At 43.4% G+C, this 19,168-nt stretch overlaps 1 protein-coding gene across 1 annotated transcript in view; it reads left to right on the top strand.

The window, feature by feature from the left end:
- The first annotated feature begins 2,150 nt into the window (after positions 1-2,150).
- The window catches only part of LOC145400941 (WD repeat-containing protein 43), a 74,820-nt gene continuing 57,802 nt past the window's right edge, over positions 2,151-19,168 (top strand). The window contains exons 1-6 of the mRNA XM_080273306.1: positions 2,151-2,242; positions 5,594-5,767; positions 6,871-7,118; positions 7,533-7,769; positions 8,063-8,221; positions 8,713-8,884. Of these exons, the coding sequence (XP_080129432.1) occupies positions 5,597-5,767; positions 6,871-7,118; positions 7,533-7,769; positions 8,063-8,221; positions 8,713-8,884 (987 nt within the window). The 5' untranslated portion in view covers positions 2,151-2,242; positions 5,594-5,596. The remainder of the gene's footprint in view (positions 2,243-5,593; positions 5,768-6,870; positions 7,119-7,532; positions 7,770-8,062; positions 8,222-8,712; positions 8,885-19,168) is intronic.

The raw sequence follows: 19,168 nt of genomic DNA on the forward strand, positions 1-19,168 counted from the left end.
TGTGCGGCAAGGGAACGGGTGCCCCTACGAGGGGGGGTGGGCGACTCACAGGGGGATGGCCCAGTGTTGGCTGTGTCCCCTTAGGTGTCCTCTTGTCTAGGGGCCACGGGACTGCTCGTGGGGGCGTCGTCCTCCATAACGGGCTATGGTCAGGCGTGATGAAGGGCTCCACACTGGAGAGGCTGGGTACAGGGGTTTGGCCCTCGGGACTGAGGCCAAATATCTTCTGTAGGCGCTCCTGCAGGCACCTGGTGTGGGAAGGACGTTGTTCCTCCTCAGGACTGGAGCGGTCGAGCCCCGGGGTACTAGGGACATTGTGGAGAGCCCATCTGCTGCGGTCTCACTCCCACCGCTTCGCCATTAGGGTAGGGCTATGGCGTCGGTGGCGACAGAAGTCTGACAGGTGCTGGTCTCAGTGGTCTCCCTCTGGTGCCGGCTGGATGGACTGCAGCCCCGGGGTCAGCACGGGTCCTTTCCACCAGTCCTCTATCGGAAGGTTCTCCTTCTGGAGGCTGCCTTGTTCTGGGAAGTTGGAGGTGGGACTTACTCTGCCACTGGTGGAGCAGCTCAAGCAGGAGTCTCCCTCAGGTCATAAAGTCACAGGGGTGAAGGGGCTTTTAGGATGCCCCTCCCTGGCAGGACTACCAGCTGTCGCCAAGTTCCCTTGGGCAACAGGAGGAGGGAGGCTACCAGCCATCCCTTTCCCGTCAGTGCAGCAATTGGCCATCACAGGGATCCAACTTCCTGACGGGACTGCAGGCAAAGTGTGGTTACCGGCCGTCACCTGTCCACGGGCACGGCTACCGGCTGTCACCAAAGTCCCGTATGAGGGGCAACATGTCGGCAAGGGGTGGCGACAGGCCGTCCCCTGTCTACTGATGCAGTTGCCGGCCGTCACTGGTGTCGTGTCCCTCGAGGCAACTGCAAAAGGAGAGATGGCATACCGTTCTCTCCCCGCATGCTGCAACCGGCTGTCACAGGTTCTGCAAGGGGGGGGGGCAGTACTATGAGTGGCTACTGGCTGTGTCTTGTAGGTGCGGCTACCGGCCGTCACTATTGCACGGCTACAGACCATTGATTTTGTTGTGCGGCTACCGGCTGTCACAGCTGCATGGCTACAGGTTGTTGCAGGTGCACGGCTACAGGCTGTTGCTGGAGCACGGCTACAGGCCGTTGCTGGGGCACAGCTACAGGCCGTTGCTGGGGCACGGCTACAGGCCGTTGCTTTTGTTGTGCGGCTACCGGCCGTCACTGGGGTGCTGCCTGGAGCTAGCTGATTAGCTCAACCCCGATGCTGACGAAGGCTGGATCGGTTGGAGGGCAATGCACCCGGAATGAGATGTTCGCGCCGGGTGCACTCCATGGAATGGAGGCGCGCGGCCGTATGGGTCATATGCCCATATCGCACGGACGTCGCACACGCCCTACTTACCCCTCCATTGTCGCCTTCTGGGGGTGTTGTGACTTGTGAGGCCCTCTGTTTACACAGCTGCTATTTCAGTTTGGTTCCTACAGTAGATGGATACTTCACAGTTTTGAGTGTCTCCATCCATATAACAGGGGCACTGTAGTAAGCTCCCCATCACCCTGTTATCTGGTACCGATATATGGTTGCCACTCAGTGATGTAAATGGTTTCTTGGATTACAGGAAACCAGTAGACATGTCACTCAGCGTAGAATCACCTGAAGACAAAACTACATCCAGTGAATGGATGATGGGCGTCCTAACCTACCACACATGTATGGAAGGATGATGCCAATGTGTATGTGTGTGCCATTACGAGCAAGATACTGTAGTTCATTTATTTTGTTCATTTTCCTAAATCCTAAACCCTCTATATTCATCCAGTATCAATGGTTTCAAAGAGTTTAAAATCAGTTTGTTTACTCACGCAGATATTATCATTGTTATTATTACCATTATTATATTACTATTATTATTATATCACATAACATTATAGTATTTGTTTATTTATTTACTTATTTATTACCATAACCACCGCCAGATATTTCATTCATTTGTGGAGACTCCTCACTGACCGAATGGGTTACTACGATACAGTACGCTCCAGTAAGTGGATCCAGTAGCACAAACTGAGTCCTGTTCGATCCTCCAATGTCTCTGGCGCCTCTTATCCGCCCTATGAATCTAAACTCCACATGGGAACGTAAACTGTGAGTTCAGGTACGGGAATTTTCAAGTAATTGACAAACTACATCAAGCAGGCGACTCTGGCACAGGTAAACTAATATTGAGTACATGTAGGAGTGAAAGCGGGATCTGACAGTGTGTGTAATGCCCAAATGAGTACAATCTAAGATGTGGCGTGTTATTTCATGGTTTATCTCGAGTGCGGCACATTTACCTAAGTATCTGTATAGTGCCACCCCCTACATTATCCTTCTTTGATAAGGACATGAGAGATAGTTTTGGGTATACAATGCATCTGTTTTTAGTTGTCTGGGCAGCAGTGTTTCCTCCAAATGTGTTACGGTATCATGTACGGTTCACAGGTAATAGCAAGGAAAACATTGTCCGCTTTATGACGTGCCCAGTTAATAATGAAAGTTGCGGTAAATTTTTATAACCCCTCAGGTAGTGCAATATATTTTCTGGTAGTTTTTGATGCGATTCTAATGTTTATGACCTTCCTTTTTGTCGGAAATGCCTCATTTCCCCTCTTTTCCAATCATGAACTTTGATTGGACATGTAGGTGGAGTCAAGCATTGTCCGTAAAAAATGAAGTAAAAAAACAACTCAAATGACATCAAAAACCACCAGTAAAATACACTGCACCACCTGTTAACGTAACCGAAGTGACCAAACCTAACCACCTAACCGTACAGACTTAACCAAGCGTAACCAAACAGACCTAACATAACCTCACTCAACACACTAACTTAAACCTAACCCAATAACCTAACCGGTATTATTTACAAGTGGACCATTAACGTATAGTATAGTCCCCAAGGATCACAGTGAACCCCCATAACCCCATTCGGAAATTGATATTTTCAGAGATGAATTTAATTTAAAATTCCAAAAAAACCTACTTTTGATCTTCACTCGGCCACTCCGGGTAAAAAATGCGTGTGTTCGTACGTGTGTTTCTCTTCCCATTGACTGCGCATCCATCTCATAGGCCTGTATCACCCACTTGTAGGCCTACTTTAGGTCGCATGATGGTATTCTACTGATGAATTTGAAGCACGGTCTTTCATTCATGGCGAGGGGGAAATTCAAATCCTTCTCAGTATGGCCTATGAAGAAGAAAGACATGCTGTGTGGCCCAGGCGTGATAGCAATTATTTACAAGTGATTAACCTTTTCCACTCAGAATCTGAGGAGACTGTTGTGTTTCTTAGAAGACATGGTGTATTGCCTTCGGGAGTTTAATGCCTAGACTGTCAGGTACCGTGTAAATTTAGAAAAGACAGACATCAGTGGGACTGTGGTTGGTACAAAAAGTACGCAAAAACCCAGAAACGGGTACAGTGTAGTTTTTGTGTTTCTGACTACAAAGGAACTTTTTTGGTCAACACACACCTTCTGGCTTGGCAAATTATATCGTTCATAAACCACTGGATTCAAAGGTTCTGGAACCATGACGTTATTGCCAGACAACCCATGTCCTGGACAATTGTATCTCTAGGGTAAGCATTCCCCTAGGACTGGTTAGGTATGTTGGGTTAGGTTTTGTGTGTTTGATGAGGTTACATTACATATTCCCCTAGGACAGGTTAGGTATGTTGGGTTTGGTTTTGTGTGCTTGGTGAGGTTACGTTAATGTATTCCCCAAGGATAGGTTAGGTATGTTGGGGTAGGTTTGGTTAGGTTTAGTGTGTTTGGTGAGGTTATGTTATGTACTCGCCTAGGATAGGTTAGGTATGTTGGGGTAGGTTTGGTTAGTTTTATTGTGTTCGGTGAGGTTACGTTAGGTCTTTCGTTTGGTTTGGTCTGTTCAGTTATGTTAACGGGTGGTGCAGTATATTTTTCTGGTGGTTTTTGATGCGAGGTCAGTTGTTTTTTACTTTTTTTTTTTTTTTGAAAATGTTTGATTTCACTTACTTGTCCAGTCAAAGTTCATGATTGGAAAAGAGGGAAAATGAGGCATTTCCGACAAAAATGAAGGTCAGAAACATTCAAATTGCATCAGAATACTGCCAGAAAAATATGTTGCACTTCCTAGGGGGTGTATTGTCCACTTGTAAAAATTTACCACCTAACCTGTCCTAGGGGAATGCTTACCCTAGAGATACGATGGTCCAGGACGAGGGTCATCTGGGTCGCCGTCGTCTTCCGGGGGTAGGCCACACCAAACACGGGATAATAATGTCGTGGTTCCAGAACTTCTAAATCCAGTGGTTTATGAACAATGTAATTTGCCAAGCAGGAAGGTGTGTGTTGTCCAGAAAAGTTCCTTTGTAGTCAGAAACACAAAAATTACTCTGGACCCGTTTCTTTGGTTTTTGTGTAGCTTTTGTACCAGCCACAGTACCACTGATGTTTGTCTTTTCTAAATTTACTCGGTTCCTGACAATCTGGGCAATAAACTTCCGAAGGTAATACACCGTGTCTTCTAAAAAACTCAATAGCATCCTCAGGTTCCAAGTGGAAACACTTAATCACCCATAATTAATCAATATCACACCCAGGACACACAGCACGTAATCTTCTTCAGAGGCCATAACGAGAAGGATTTGAATTTTCCATCCAAAATGAATCAAAGACCACGCTTCAAATTCATTGGTAGAATACCATCACGTGCCCTAAAGTAGGCCTATGAGTGGGTGATACAGACCTACGAGACGCATGCGCAGTTGAAGGGAAGAGAAACACACATACGAATGCATGCATTTTTTACGCGGAGTGGCTGAGTGAAGATCCAAGGTAGTTTTTGGAATTTTTAATTAAATGCATTATCTCTGCAAATATCAATTTCTGTATGAGGTTATGGGGGTTATTTATCATCCTTAGGGACTATACTATACGTTAATGGTGCTAATATTCCTAAACCACATATTGTTCACTTCTAATATAATACCAGAGTTGCACCAGGATTATATTAGGAATTGCACCAGGATTATATTAGGAAAGTGTGATGAGAATGCAAAAATAGGTGGAAATGGGTACTTTCAATTAAAGTTTTCAGTTGGTCACATTTTTGCAATTTGGTTGATCCCCCCCCTTTTTTTTTTTTTTTTTTAATAATATGGTAAATATTTTAATGGAGCCTGAGGTTGGACAGAATCAAGGAGAGCTCACTCACAGATGATGAAAAGTTTGACAAGGGATTTTTCATAAGTTGTTACTGTAATTCAGTAATGAATACCTGGTTCATAGCACCAAAATTCAGCAAATTAGTTAAAGTTAGGACAGAAATTTTTTTTTTTTTTTCATGATAAGGTTAGGTCTCATTAAGCAGGATTTCACCTAAGTTTGTCATTTGAGTCCATATTTGACTTGCCAATAGTGTGATATTTTTTCTTGCTTTTTTTCTAACCTAATCTACCAGACCTACATGATATTTTCCAGTACAAGTCTATTGAACTGCTGTGTTACTTCTTAAAAAACAATCTCGACTCCACAGGCCATGACAAGAGCAAAGTTGCTAAGCTTCTCGCCTGGTGGTGAGAAGTTGGCCCAAGGCGGAAGTGATGGGGTGCTGCGAATCTGGGACACAAGCACTGGCTGCCTAGAGCAGGAGTATCAACCTGCTGAACACCTAACAGCTAAGCCATCATGTCTACAGTTTTCTCCCCTGGTTAGCCATCACTGGTATATTCTTTGATTTGTTGTGGCTCCTAGCTCATGTGGCTTTGAATCAGGTGATCTGCAGGTTTTAGTTGCCCTTTTCATGCAGGCCATCATTCCCCTTTTGTAGGACAAAGAAGGAGTTGCAAAGACATTTGTATAATAAGCAGCTGAGCTGCTTGGTTAAATTGGTACCACAACATGAAGGCCTACCTCTTCAGCTCCACATACTTATACATTCATTCATTCATTGCCAGACGCCATGTATCCCAAACGGGGTGGTCAAGGGCTTAGATTTAATTGTTTTACAGGGAGGGCACTGTCAATAAATCATGTTACCATCCTCTGTTCACAGCACAGTGTACATAGGCATTTGACAGGTTAATCCTATCACTCTAGTGATTACCTGTACTTTATTCTTGATGCTGCCAGATTATATTATTGTGCTTAGGGAAGACCTCTCTTTGTGAAAGGGTTAATCATTACATTTATGCCTGACTTTAAGAATTACCTGAGGAAAATAATTTGCAGTACCAGTAGAACATATCTTTGGCCCAAGACCATCTTTATTAAAGTCTGGATAACAACAGTTATATTCAGGAAAGACATCCTTGAGGTGAAGGGGTTAAATGCGGTAAATGTTATGTTTTTAATGATCCCTGATGGTCAGGTACAGTTTTATATATATAAATATCCAGTTAGGGTGAAAGTCAGGTAGTTTACACATCAGTGATCAGTTTAAATTGCTAAAATATCTGGAGATTTTTTTATCACATAAGGCAGTGAAGACAAACATTTAGAAGAGTAGGCTTGTTACCCACTTTAATCTTTCAGCCTGGGAACATCTCTTCTGTCATATTGTGGTTAATTCTATGCACTTATATTTAGCTTAGCATAGATGCTGCAGGTTGTACAGGTAAAAAAAAAAAAGTAATAACCCACCCAGCATTTTTTTTTTTAAATAAATAGGAAAGGCTTCCCAGGCTGTAGGAGTTAAATATTAAGTATTATGGTAACTTGCCAACTCTCAGGTTGCCACTCTATGCAAAAGGTAAGTTGGGATTGGCTGTTACTTCATTGTTCTGATCCTGCTTTTCCATATACCATGCTCAGAAATCAGTCAGTCCAAAGAAGAAGGTGGCAGCAAATGCAGGTAGTGAATACAGCCTGTTGGCCATGGGTACCATGGGTGGGCGTGTGCTTGTCTACAGCTTGGAGAAGAAGGAAGTAGTGACCACCCTCACTCACGCACCACCACATGCCATCCAGGACATCGCCTGGCATTCACCCACTAAGCTTTTCTCCCTTGCCGCTGATGACACCTTGGTGGAGTGGAATGTGACCACAGGAGAAAGGATATTGTGAGTATGAGAGGAGAGAACCACATGTCATAGCTGGAGAGTAGGAGTTAATTAGTATTACTGGTAGTGTCAGGTACAGCATCAGATATAGTATATATTGGTGAGATGTTGGTGTACTGTAATGCGATCTACAGAATGGGTTATCCAGTGTAATGCATTTACATTGTAAAATTTGGTCATGAAATTACAGATCTGAGTAGGCTAGTGTTGCAGTGTAAATGCAGCCTGAAAATCCATAGAATGAATCCTATAAATAGATCAGTAATAACACGATATAAACAATTAATTATAAAAATAAGAAAATAATGCCATGATAGTGATGATGATTTGTACCCATTTTCCAACATACAAAAAGGCTTATTATGCCTTGATACAGTGCTTAATATCTGTTATTACTGTTCTTCATAATTTCAGTTCTTGTGAAGTAAATGGGGGTTCAAGTATGTGTGCACTTGGCAACAAGAACCTTTGTCTTGGGAAAAGTAAAATCCACCACATTCACTTGTTGAAGAAGAGTGGAGTGGCCAAAGTTCAACGGACATTTACAGGGCACACATCAGAAGTCAGCCAGTTGGTAGCCATCCCTGCCAGTGAAGGCAGTGCAAAATACTTCCTCTCTGCATCACAAGATGACAGATTTGTGTATGCATGGTAAGTGGCAGACCTGTATATTATAGATAATTTAACAGTATAATGGCGGTCATATGGAGCATTTTTTTTCTAACCTGACCAAGATCTTTAACCCCTCTCAGTTCACTTTAATGCCAAGTGCCGTTAGATTGGATGGTCAGTTTTACTAGTAACCAAGAACACTCATTCCTACCGTATAACCGAGAGTGACTGTCATGCAAGTACAAAACTTATCCATATTGCACTGCAGAATTGATAGTTGATACCGTTCCTTCTGGTAAAAATGAATTTTTTTTTTTTTTTTTTTTTTTAAGGAATGTTGATGATGATAGTTCCGAAGCAAGTGCAAGTTTCTTAGTGTCGGACCGAGTGTGTGGACTTACGGTAAAGGGAGCACACCAAGACAACACCATTGCAATTGCTGCCACAACACACAAAGGTGCACTCGTCTACTTCACACAACATCTAAACGGGTGAGCTTACATAAGTTTGTATGCATGGTGCAGCAGTTATGCAAGTCTTAATATTGTGCTGTGGCATACTGTTGATATTTCTCACTTTTGTACTTTCTGAATCATACCTCATCTCATCTTTAGATTGGAATAAGGGTCAGGATGATGATGATGAAGACAAAGTTGTCAATTATTAATTAATCACCTGCCAAGTGCATTATGTCTTCTTAGATTAGATGACTTTCAAGATTATTGTCCTATGTACAGTAGTTTCTGTAAAGGTGTCTTTAGCTTATATAAAATGCAAAGTTACTGTCTTATCTAAGCAAATTATGGTACAGTACCATTAGTTCAGAGTTCACTTGCATTATCTTTAAAAGTTTAGCTATGTAAAAATATATCATTACTAGAAATGTAATTCATGATCAAGTTGTAGTTAAGCTGGTGTATATGAAGGTATTACTCCATGTGTGGAGTAACAGTAATTATTATTATTTTTTTTTTCTTTTCAGAAACAAACAGAAAAAAGCAGTAAAGTGTACAGGAACATTGAATATTAAGAGTGAGAGTGAGGGTGATAGGAAGACGACAGTTCCCATCCTGTGTTCCTTCTTTATAAATGATATTGAAGAAAGTGTCATAATAGTTTATGGAGATTCCACCTTCCTCAAGTTTGAAAGAATAGTAAGTAACATTGTTGGTTAGTATGTAATTTTCCAGTAACATGTTAATATTGTAACCCTTTCAGTATCTACATGTATCTATCTATCATTCTGTCTCATTCTATGTTGGTAAGTCGATTTATGGCCAGATGCCTTGATCCCATTAGGATGGCCACAAACAGATCACCTCCATGTGGCCCTGTCATCTGCCGTTTGACTTCCCTCCCTCCAGGTCATATCACACCCCTCTCTCGTATCTCTCTACTCCCTTCATCTGCTTAATCCAGTATCCCCTTCCACCTCACTCACCTACACTCCTCTACTCAGTCTCATTCTCTGTCCTCTGTATATGGCCAGACCCTCTCAGAGTACTCTCATAACACTTCAAGTATGGTTTTATATACAGTATTTGTGTGTGTGTGTGTGTGTGTGTATATACATATATATACAGTGGGCTCGCACAGTGCGTGTCACCGCAGTGCGCGATTCACATTGTGCACGAGTGACCAAAAATCATAATCAAAAACCCTTTAATGTGCGGGTTTACCGCACAGAACGCAAGGCAGAGGCAAGGAGTGGCTCAAAAATGCCATTATCTACTAGTGCGCGACCACCCCTCACAGAGCGCGTCATGTTGATGCGCAGAAATTCCCGGGCATTCTACTGCGCAGCTTGGGGTACAAGGGAGCAGGTGCGCCATAACAGTCCCGGCTCGTGCACTGTGCGGATCTGCTCTCTACAGCTAACCTGTCGTGTACAACGTGTGGTGTTTTTTGTGCTGCCTGTACTTTGCTGCACCATGGCTCCAACCCCAAGAGTAAAGAAACTTCTGATGCATGCCACCAAGTTAAAGATAATTAAGATGAAGGAGGAGGGTCAATGAAACACGGCTATCGGGAGAACCCTGGGACTGGCTGAATCTACAGTGAGAACTGTGTGGAAGAACCATGAAGCCATAAAGGCTGTAGTGAAGACGTACAGTGCCTCTGACCTAGACGGCCGTTCGTAGGTGGGAAATCATGCTATGATATTAATGGAGCGCCATCTTGCCACCTTCATAATGCGGAAAGAACAGGAAGGTGTTCCACTCAATGGAAGATTTATTCGGAACCAAGCCCAGCTCTTTTACAAGGCTGCATCTCGAAGGTTAAAAGTGGAAAAACCGTTCAGGGCATCGGTTGGATGGCTGGACCGTTTTCTCAAGCACAAGGAACTCCGTTACGTGAAATTGTCTGGTGACCGTGCCTCTGCCGATGAGCTGGCCGCGAGAGACTGTCGTGCAATATTTAAAACGATTATTGAAGAGGGACAGTACACCAAGGACCAGATCTACAACATCGATGAAACATCCTTATATTACAAGGCCATGCCAAAATCAACTTACATTGCTAAAAGACAGAAACAAGCCCATGGTCGCAAGCTCCAGAAGTGTAAGGTGACGGTAATGTTCGCTGTAAACCTGTCTGGGAGCCACAAGATGAGGCCAGTTGTTGTACACACAGCTTCACATCCAAGGTGTTACAAAAACCTCACGAACATGGATGCAAGTGGCGTGTATTGGTATAAGTCCGTAAATGGTTGGATGACCGGGAACATTATGGCAGACTGGTTAACGAGGCGATGTGTCCCTGATGCGAGAGCCAAGTGTCGGGAACTGGGCATTCCATTTAAGATGCTCCTTGTGCTTGATAACGCACCAAGTCACCCTCCATACCTGGAAGATCTTCTCAAGGATTGTCGTGTTGTGTTTCTGCCGCCCCGCACAACGTCACTAATGCAGCCACTCGATCAAGAACTAATCGCCACAGTGAAGCATTTCTATCATAAGGAAGTGTACGACTACCTACGCGGAAGACCAACACACAAGAGGAGCTTCATGCCCTACAAGAAGATCACGACGAAGACCTTGATGAGGCATCTGCTCCTGTTCCATCTCCACCAACACCACTATCCCGACCTACCACAGATGCCATGACTGTTGAGGCATTTTGGCGTAACTTTACGGTGAAGGATGCAGTTGAATTTCTCCTTCAAGCCTGGCACCAGATTACACCTGCAACGGTGAACCATGCGTGGCGAATGCTCGTTCCTCACCTGTGCATCACCCAGGAGACGGCCATTCAACCACTGGCTGATGCTGAGGCAGCAACATTGACAGCAGCACAAGCTGTACCAGGTTTCGAGGACGTTACATTGGCGGACATACAAGAAGTGCACACTGCTACTGAGGAACAGCCTCCCGAGGAAGTGTTGCAACAGATAGACGAGGCTGACGCCGAGCCCAACGCCAGACAGAGTCAAGTTGAGCAGCCTAGTGTGATGGAAGGCAGGACTGAGCTGTGTATGTCAAACATTAGCAAGATCCTTGCTGCCGTGGATAAGCTCAAGGAAGAGGTGAAGGCACAGGAAGTGAGCAACCTAAGAACGGAGGAACTTCTGGTTGGTATCGACAAACTCTCCCGTTTCTACACAGACAGGCACAGGGAAGAAATAAACAGGAGAAGACAGACGCTTATAACAAGCTACACACAGCGGGCTCAAGTTGGTGAAATAGCGGAACCATCGACATCGTGTGCTCCTGATCTTGTTGAGGGTGAAGAAGATGCAATGTCAGAAGTGTCAGCATTCGACTTTGAAGGGTTTATGGCCGAAGTGAGTGACTTGGATGCTCTTGGGGAAGGTGATCAAGAGGAGTCTGTGGAGGGAAGTGTTGGTGTGGTGGGGAGTGCGGCGCTGTAAGTGTTGCCGCGCCTCGGAACCCCTGTTATTTAAGGTCATCAGGCCTGTTGTCTACTGTTGTTAAGGTGACTACCCATATTTTTGTTATTGTAGCTATAGCTTTAGTACAATGTCTGAAACATATGACTTTTATTATGTCTCTAAGGGCCAAAAAATGTCCAGGTATGAGGGGGTACCGCCCATATGTAATTATTACCATAAGATTATGTATTCCTAGTACGCGAATTCCCAGTGCACGAGCGCGTGCACCGCCCAATCTCTCGCGTACTATGCGAGCCCACGTGTATATATATATATATATATATATATATATATATATATATCGTTTCGTTTTCGTTTTTAACCCCTACACCGCGGGCTTGTTTACCAATGACTTGCGTGTGCCGCGGGGTTGTTTGGGCTCCGACAGACTCTCAAAAAATATTTGCCAAAAATCAGTTATTAGTCCTAGAATAATAAAATTACATATGCTTATGGCACATACCTTCAGCTTTCTCCTGGAATGATTGTTGAGCCTTCGTCGGTTACCGTAGGACTTGTGGAGACCTCTGAAGTAGGGTAACGAAGTCTCCACTTTACACTTCCCGACAACCCGTAATATGATTACCACAGCCAGATACAAACACTATAAACACTATTCTACAATTTTCAAGTAGTTTGGGATCCATACTCAAAAAAAAAAAACACTGTGAAAGCAATGGAAATTACGAGCGCGTCTGATCGTTGCGCTGGCACTAGTTCGCTCTTGGTAGTGTGTCATTTATTATTCATAAAACCCCTCACACTTTGTATTTCTATTACTATATAACACTTATATATATCTACAGTCTTTATCCATAAGTTTCCTTCAGTAGTATTAGTTTATTGTCACTGTAGGGATTCAATTTCTTTCAGTAAAATATGTAGCATTCACTTTCTCGTCCTGTATACTGGCATTGAGAGTGAATGTCACTTTCATCTTCACTCTCATAACTCATAGCATTCAGACATGCTAGAGTGAAACTTTCACTTTCATTACTCCTAGGGTATATACTCGTATTCTTATAATACTACTCATTTACATTGCTATTTACGTTCTCTATTTTATTTACGTTATTTACATTTCTATTTTATTTACACTGTGTTGTGCACTGTCACTTGAAATAACTTATAAAACTATTTTACATTGTTCACGTATATTTACATTCATTACTTTCACTTGCTGTTTACACATTATTTACACATTATTTACAATTCCACTTGCACTGTTTTACTCAATAGAAAGATCGTAGTCACTCTTTTATCAATTGTCAGCCCTTTACCTCTTTCCACACGAGGTTTAGTAGGGGGTAAAGGTCACAGGGCCATTTGCATGGGGGTGAAAAAAGGCCTTGAAGTCAGCAAGAAGAAACATACGTACTCTCGCTTCGGGTGATGAGAGTGAACTGATAACGAGGAGGACCAGCGTGGAGGCCTGCTAGGGGTTATTCAGAGTTACCAATATTACTTCTTGAAACAGCTAAGTCTAGCACTGATATGATTGGCAGGAAATCTAGACAATACATTATAAATTTGGTAGTTCCAGGTGAATGTAAATATCACTTAGGCTTCTCCCCTCCCTCCTTACATGTATATTTATTACGAAAATAGATTAGAGGCCTACTTAGGCGATATATGTTCAGACCTACCAATGTTATATCTTGAAACAGCTTTGTCTAGCACTGATATGATTGGCAGGAAATCTAGACAATACATTATAAATTAGGTAGTTCCAGGTGAATGTAAATATCACTTAGGCTTCTCCCTTCCCTCCTTACATGTATATTTATTACGAAAATAGATTATACGGCATATTTCAAGGGGAAAAAAACAGCGAAAATTAGCGAACGAGTGCACGTGAGGTGTTGTCAGGTGATAATTAGCCAATTCCAGGTGTATGGCACTCTCACTTACCTTATTTCTTTCTTGTATATATTATTTGGTATAAGAATAGGACATAGGGCTTATTTCAATGGATGAAATCAGTGAAAAATTCCAGGGAAGATTTACTTAGCGTAGCACGGCTGGGCAGGCGAGAGGATAGGGTAATGGAGGGGGGGGTAGGGAGGGGAGTCAAGAACGGGGAGAAATGGCTAAATTGTCAACAATGGATGGGAGTACAGATGATATTAGGAGTGCTGACTAGTGTTGGTCATTGGCAGTACCGATAGATGATACAAGCCCCCACTTGGAAGCCCGGGTGAATTCAAAATAACACAGAATCACAAAAGCGACGCCCCGCGGTATGATCCCTTGCTCCCAAGCGTCACAAAAGTGACGCCCCGCGGTTAAGGGGTTAAAGGATCCAACATGCTTGCATGTGTCGGCCTTGGTCACCTAATGGCGGCTCTCCACGCTGCACGTTCCATTGCAGCCTCCCTGTTCAGTCCCTTAACCCTAAGGTCACACTTAATGACCTCGTCCCATGTCTTAACCCCACCCCCAATATTAACACTTCTCACCTCCCTCACCCAATTATCATCCCCCATCCTCTCCACATGTCCAAACCACCTCAATCTACCTCTCCTCATCACAACACCAATACACTCCAGTCCCATCCTACCTCTCAACTCTTCCATTGTAAACCCAGCCCCTCCAGGCCTTGGACACAGGGACGCACTGCACAGCCACCTAATCATTGTCATTTCTGTACGTCTGAGCTGGCGAATATCTTCCTCCTTCACTACCCAGGTCTCACTGCCATACAGCATTACACTCCTAACACATGCTGCATACAAAGACCCCTTAGCACGTAGGGAGAGCCCTCTCAATGTCAGGAGAGGCAAGAGCTCCCTGAACTTCTTCCAACCACTTCTCACCCTAGCCACAGAGCTAGCTCCAGCCCCACCTCCAGCACACAACATGTCTCCCAAATAACAAAACTCTTCCACACACTCAAGAGATTCACCAGCAAGTTCAATCCTTTCACGTCTGACAATCTCCACCTGCTCACCCCGGCACGCCATACACATAAAATCAGCATTATCTCGCAGTCTACCTCTGATATGACTACATCTCTTATGCACCCATTTATCACACACACCGCACAAGATGGAATTACTTCCCACGCCCTTGTGGTAAACTGCACATGGCCACTCTCCCTCGTCTTTGACAGTACCGCCACCAACCCTAGATATCATCACTTTTGTTTTATCTGCATTTACCCTTAAACCCTTTTGCCCCATACCATCTCTCCACTTCCTAAACCTTTCCTCCGCCTCCCTTTCATTCTCTGCAATCAACACCAAATCATCAGCATACAACAACTTCCACGGGAGTCCGTTTCTAAAGTCACGTGAAAGGGCTTCAGGTACCATGATAAACAACATGGGACTCAAGACTGACCCCTGATGCACACCAACATTCACGGAAAACTCATCACTCAAATCTCCATTCACTCTCACCTGGGTGTGAGCACTCACATACATGGCCATAACCACCCTAACCAGCCACTCCTCCAAGCCAAGCTTTCTCATTGCCCACTTCACCACCTCTCTAGGGACTCTGTCAAAGGCCTTTTCCAAATCAACAAAAACAAAATAAAGATCCCTTCTCCTACCAATATATTTTTCCTGAAGCTGTCGAACAATGAATATGGCATCAGTGGTCCCCCTACCTGGCATAAACCCAAACTGCATCTCATCAATATTCACTCTTTCTCTAATCATACCTTCTAAAACTCTCTCCATTACCTTCATTATCTGATCTAAAAGCTTTATACCTCTATAATTTCCTCTTTCCAGGGCATCACCCTTCCCTTTATACACATTTACAATTACACTCTTCAGCCAATCATCTGGGGCAACACACTCATAAATAATCCTATTTATCAGGTCAGTGACTAAACTCACCCCTATATCGCCTGAGGCCTTCAACATTTCGGCAGTCAACCCAGGCACACCTGCTGCCTTCCCCACCCTCATCCTGCCTATTGCCTCACTCACAGTAGCAGTATCAATCAAAGGCCAAGGGCCAGACACTGGATCTGCTGGCTCCAAACCTTCCCTGTCCCAGTCAAACTCCTCATTCAACAACCGGTTATAATGCGCCCTCCATGCATCTTTAGTATCCTCACTGTTCACCACTACCCTTCCTTCATCATTCTTCACACACTGCTCACCTATGATATCCCGATTATCCCTCTTCACCTGACCTGCCACCCTAAATATATTTTTTCTTTCCCCATGATTTAGGTTATCAAGCAATTGTCTCTGTGACTCAGACTTTGCCCTGTATACCTCTCTTCTAGCCCTACGCTTGGCAGCCAAATATTCCTATTTGGTACCACCTTTCTTCCATTCCCGGAAAAGCCTTCTTTTCTCCTTAATTGCAGCTTCTACACCCTCATCCCGCCACCAAGTTACTTTATGTCTTGGTGGTCCTCTTGTCCAGCCGCATGTTACATCAGTAACTCTCAAGAAATTGTTCTTGAGGACTCTGTACTCTTCATTAACGCCTCTGTCTACAGCTCCCTGTTCAGCCACCACTCTCCTCAACTCGCTATAGAAGGCATCCCTTACTACTTGGTTTTTCAGCTTCCATATTTTCCTCCTAGGTACATAAGTCCTCTTTTTCATCACTTGTTCTTTAAGCACCATATCACAAATCAATAGTTTGTGCTACTGCACACACTCCTCACTTCCTATAACTTTAACATCCCTCACTAACCTCCTATCGGCCCTCCTAACCAGAAAATAATCTATCTGACTGCTATTTCCCCCAGACTCATACGTAATTAACCTACTGTCTCTTTTCCTAAAATATGTGTTGCACACAATCATGTCCATTGCCTCCCCAAACTCGAGTATCCTTTCCCCTTCTGCATTCCTTAGACCATATGCACATCCCCCATGCACTCCATAACCTTGTGCTGCTTCACCTACATGACCATTTAAGTCCCTTCCCAAAATCACTATCTCATCATCCCATATACCACCCACGATACGTATTAAATCATCCCAAAATCTATCTTTCTCTGATTCATCCAATCCTGCCTGTGGAGCATATGCCGATATAATCGGCATATATATATATATATATATATATATATATAAATATATATATATATCGCCATGTGGAGAGGATGGAGGGTGAAAGACTGACGAAGAGAGTGTATATGAGTGAGGTGGAGGGGGGCAGAGGGAGGGAGAGACCGAGGATGAAATGGAGGGATGGGGTTGAGAGGTATATGAGAGAGGGGGTCGTGAGTTGGGAGCGGGGCAGTGAAATGGCGGGGGACAGGGCGACGTGGAGGCGATTTGTTTGTGGCCACCCCGAATGGGATTGAGGCATCTGGCAATAGATAGATAGATAGATAGATATATCCATCCATCCATCCATCCATCATCCAATCCTATGTTGCCCCATGAGGAGCGTAGGAGCCCGGGGCTAGGCAGTTGGTCCTGACATGTAAGATGAGAGTGAATATATATATATATATACAGTAAAAGTCCTATCATTTGGCATCTATGGGACCGAGATGATACCGAGAAATTGGATTTGACATCTATGGGACCGGGATGATGCCGAGAAATTGGATTTGCCAAATAATCAAAAAACCTACCTACTCAGTACCTTAAATACTGTATATTGGTGAACAGTCATCATACCACTGATGGTATTAGAACTGTGTTTGGAGAGAGTACTGTATACTGTACAGTACTGCAATCAATACAGTACTATACCTGAATCTGAAATTATATAAATTAGTGAACATATACAAGTGTAATGACACAGTAGGCCTACAAGTCAGATTACACTTCCTGGATGGCTGAAATTATATGGAATATTACCTACCAGCTCAGTACATCACTTGTATTGGTAAACTCATCACTACTTATATTATTACAAATATGTTTGGATTGAGTACTGTATACAGTACTTTTTCCAAACACAAAATAAAATAGTCGGAAAATTACATAAAATAAAGTGAAGGAATATGAACTGGTAAGGTCTTTCTGATGAATGTGAAACATACATTTAGCACTCATTCTTTTGTTCATTTTTTTGTTTACATGTGAAAGGGAGAGTATTGATGCAAACAGTAATATATTCCATTAACCCCTTAATAACCTCCAGCACTGAACAACCCTTTACAGTACCGATATCAGTGATGTCACGTTAGTGAGCTATGAAAAAACTGTGAACAATTATAGGAAGGGAACGAAGGTCACTGGTATATTTACACGACTCTACGCTACGATTCCAAGCAGCCGGGGTTGGTTAATCTCAGATGTTTTCGCCCACGTGGTAAATGCACCGTAACTTTGTAATTTCTCCCGTGAATCATAGCGAATCATAGCATGGGTTTAGGAAGCTAAATAACACGTTGCTAGGTGCGACAGACGATTATCTTCATATCTTTAAGAAAATGGAAGAAATTTAATCCCTCTCTGAGTACGTAGAGTAAGTTTCTTCCATTCTTCCGAAATCAATTTATTTTTCTTAAAGATGTGAAGATAATCGTCTGCCTCACCTAGCAATGTGTTATTTAGCTTCTTAAACCCATGCTATGATTCGCTATGAGTCACAGAAAAATTGATAAAGTTACTGTGCATTTACCAAATAGGTGAAAACATCAGAGATTAACCGACTGCCTGACTGCTTGGAATCATAGCATAGAGTCATGTAAACATCCCAATGACCTTCGTTCCCTCCCCATTATTGTTCAGTTTTCTTTATAGCTCACACTAACTTGACCACTGACATTGGTACTGTAAAGGGTTGTTCAGTGCCAGAGGTTATTAAGGGGTTAATGGGATATATTACCGCGTACACACCTCACAAGCCAGCCAGGAGACAGGATGTGCGTGCTGGGGAATCCTCAGGTCCTGTCTTCCCTCCTTAATGTTTTTTAACCAGCCCATACCCCACTGACTGGGCTAATGTATGGCCCGGCCTGCACTATAGGTGCAGGGAATCTATAAACGAACGAACTATATATTACCGTTTGCATCAATACTCTCTCTTTCACATTAAACACAAAAACAAACAAAAGAATGAGCACTAAATGTATGTTTAACTTTCATCAGAAAGACCTTAGCAATTCATATTCTTCCAGTTTATTTTTAAGTATTTTTCTGTCTTTAGGTTAGGTTAGGTTTGGTTAAATTATTAGGTACAGTTAAACTCGGTTAGGTTAGGTTTGGAAGTAGTAGTAGTAGTAGTTTTTCCCTAGGCAGTCTGGCCAAACAGCCCTGAGTCCCTTAGGAAGGCCATGGTCGAGACCAGGCTTTCCCACAGAGCTCTCAAAGAGTGTATGTTGTGTTGTTGGCTTAGGTGATTGTGTGCAATGCAGTCTTCCATAATGTGCTTAATAGTATGGGGTGCTGTGTTGCATCCTGGACAGGCATCAGCAACAGAGTCATCCAGCCTCTTATGGTAGCTTAAGAGGGCTGGATGGTGCCCACATCTCAGCCTGGCCAGGTGGACCCTGTCCTCACGAGGAATATAGGATTCTGAAGGGTGGATGTCAGGAGGCCGTGCATGCAGTTGTGTGTTGTCTTTAAGTGACTGAATGGAGCGGCGAGTGATCTGAGTGTGGATATGC

This window comes from Coenobita brevimanus, chromosome 54 (genome assembly GCF_032717465.1).
Source record: "Coenobita brevimanus isolate Jiangsu-jjx chromosome 54, ASM3271746v2, whole genome shotgun sequence".
In the NCBI taxonomy this organism is placed as follows: domain Eukaryota; kingdom Metazoa; phylum Arthropoda; class Malacostraca; order Decapoda; family Coenobitidae; genus Coenobita; species Coenobita brevimanus.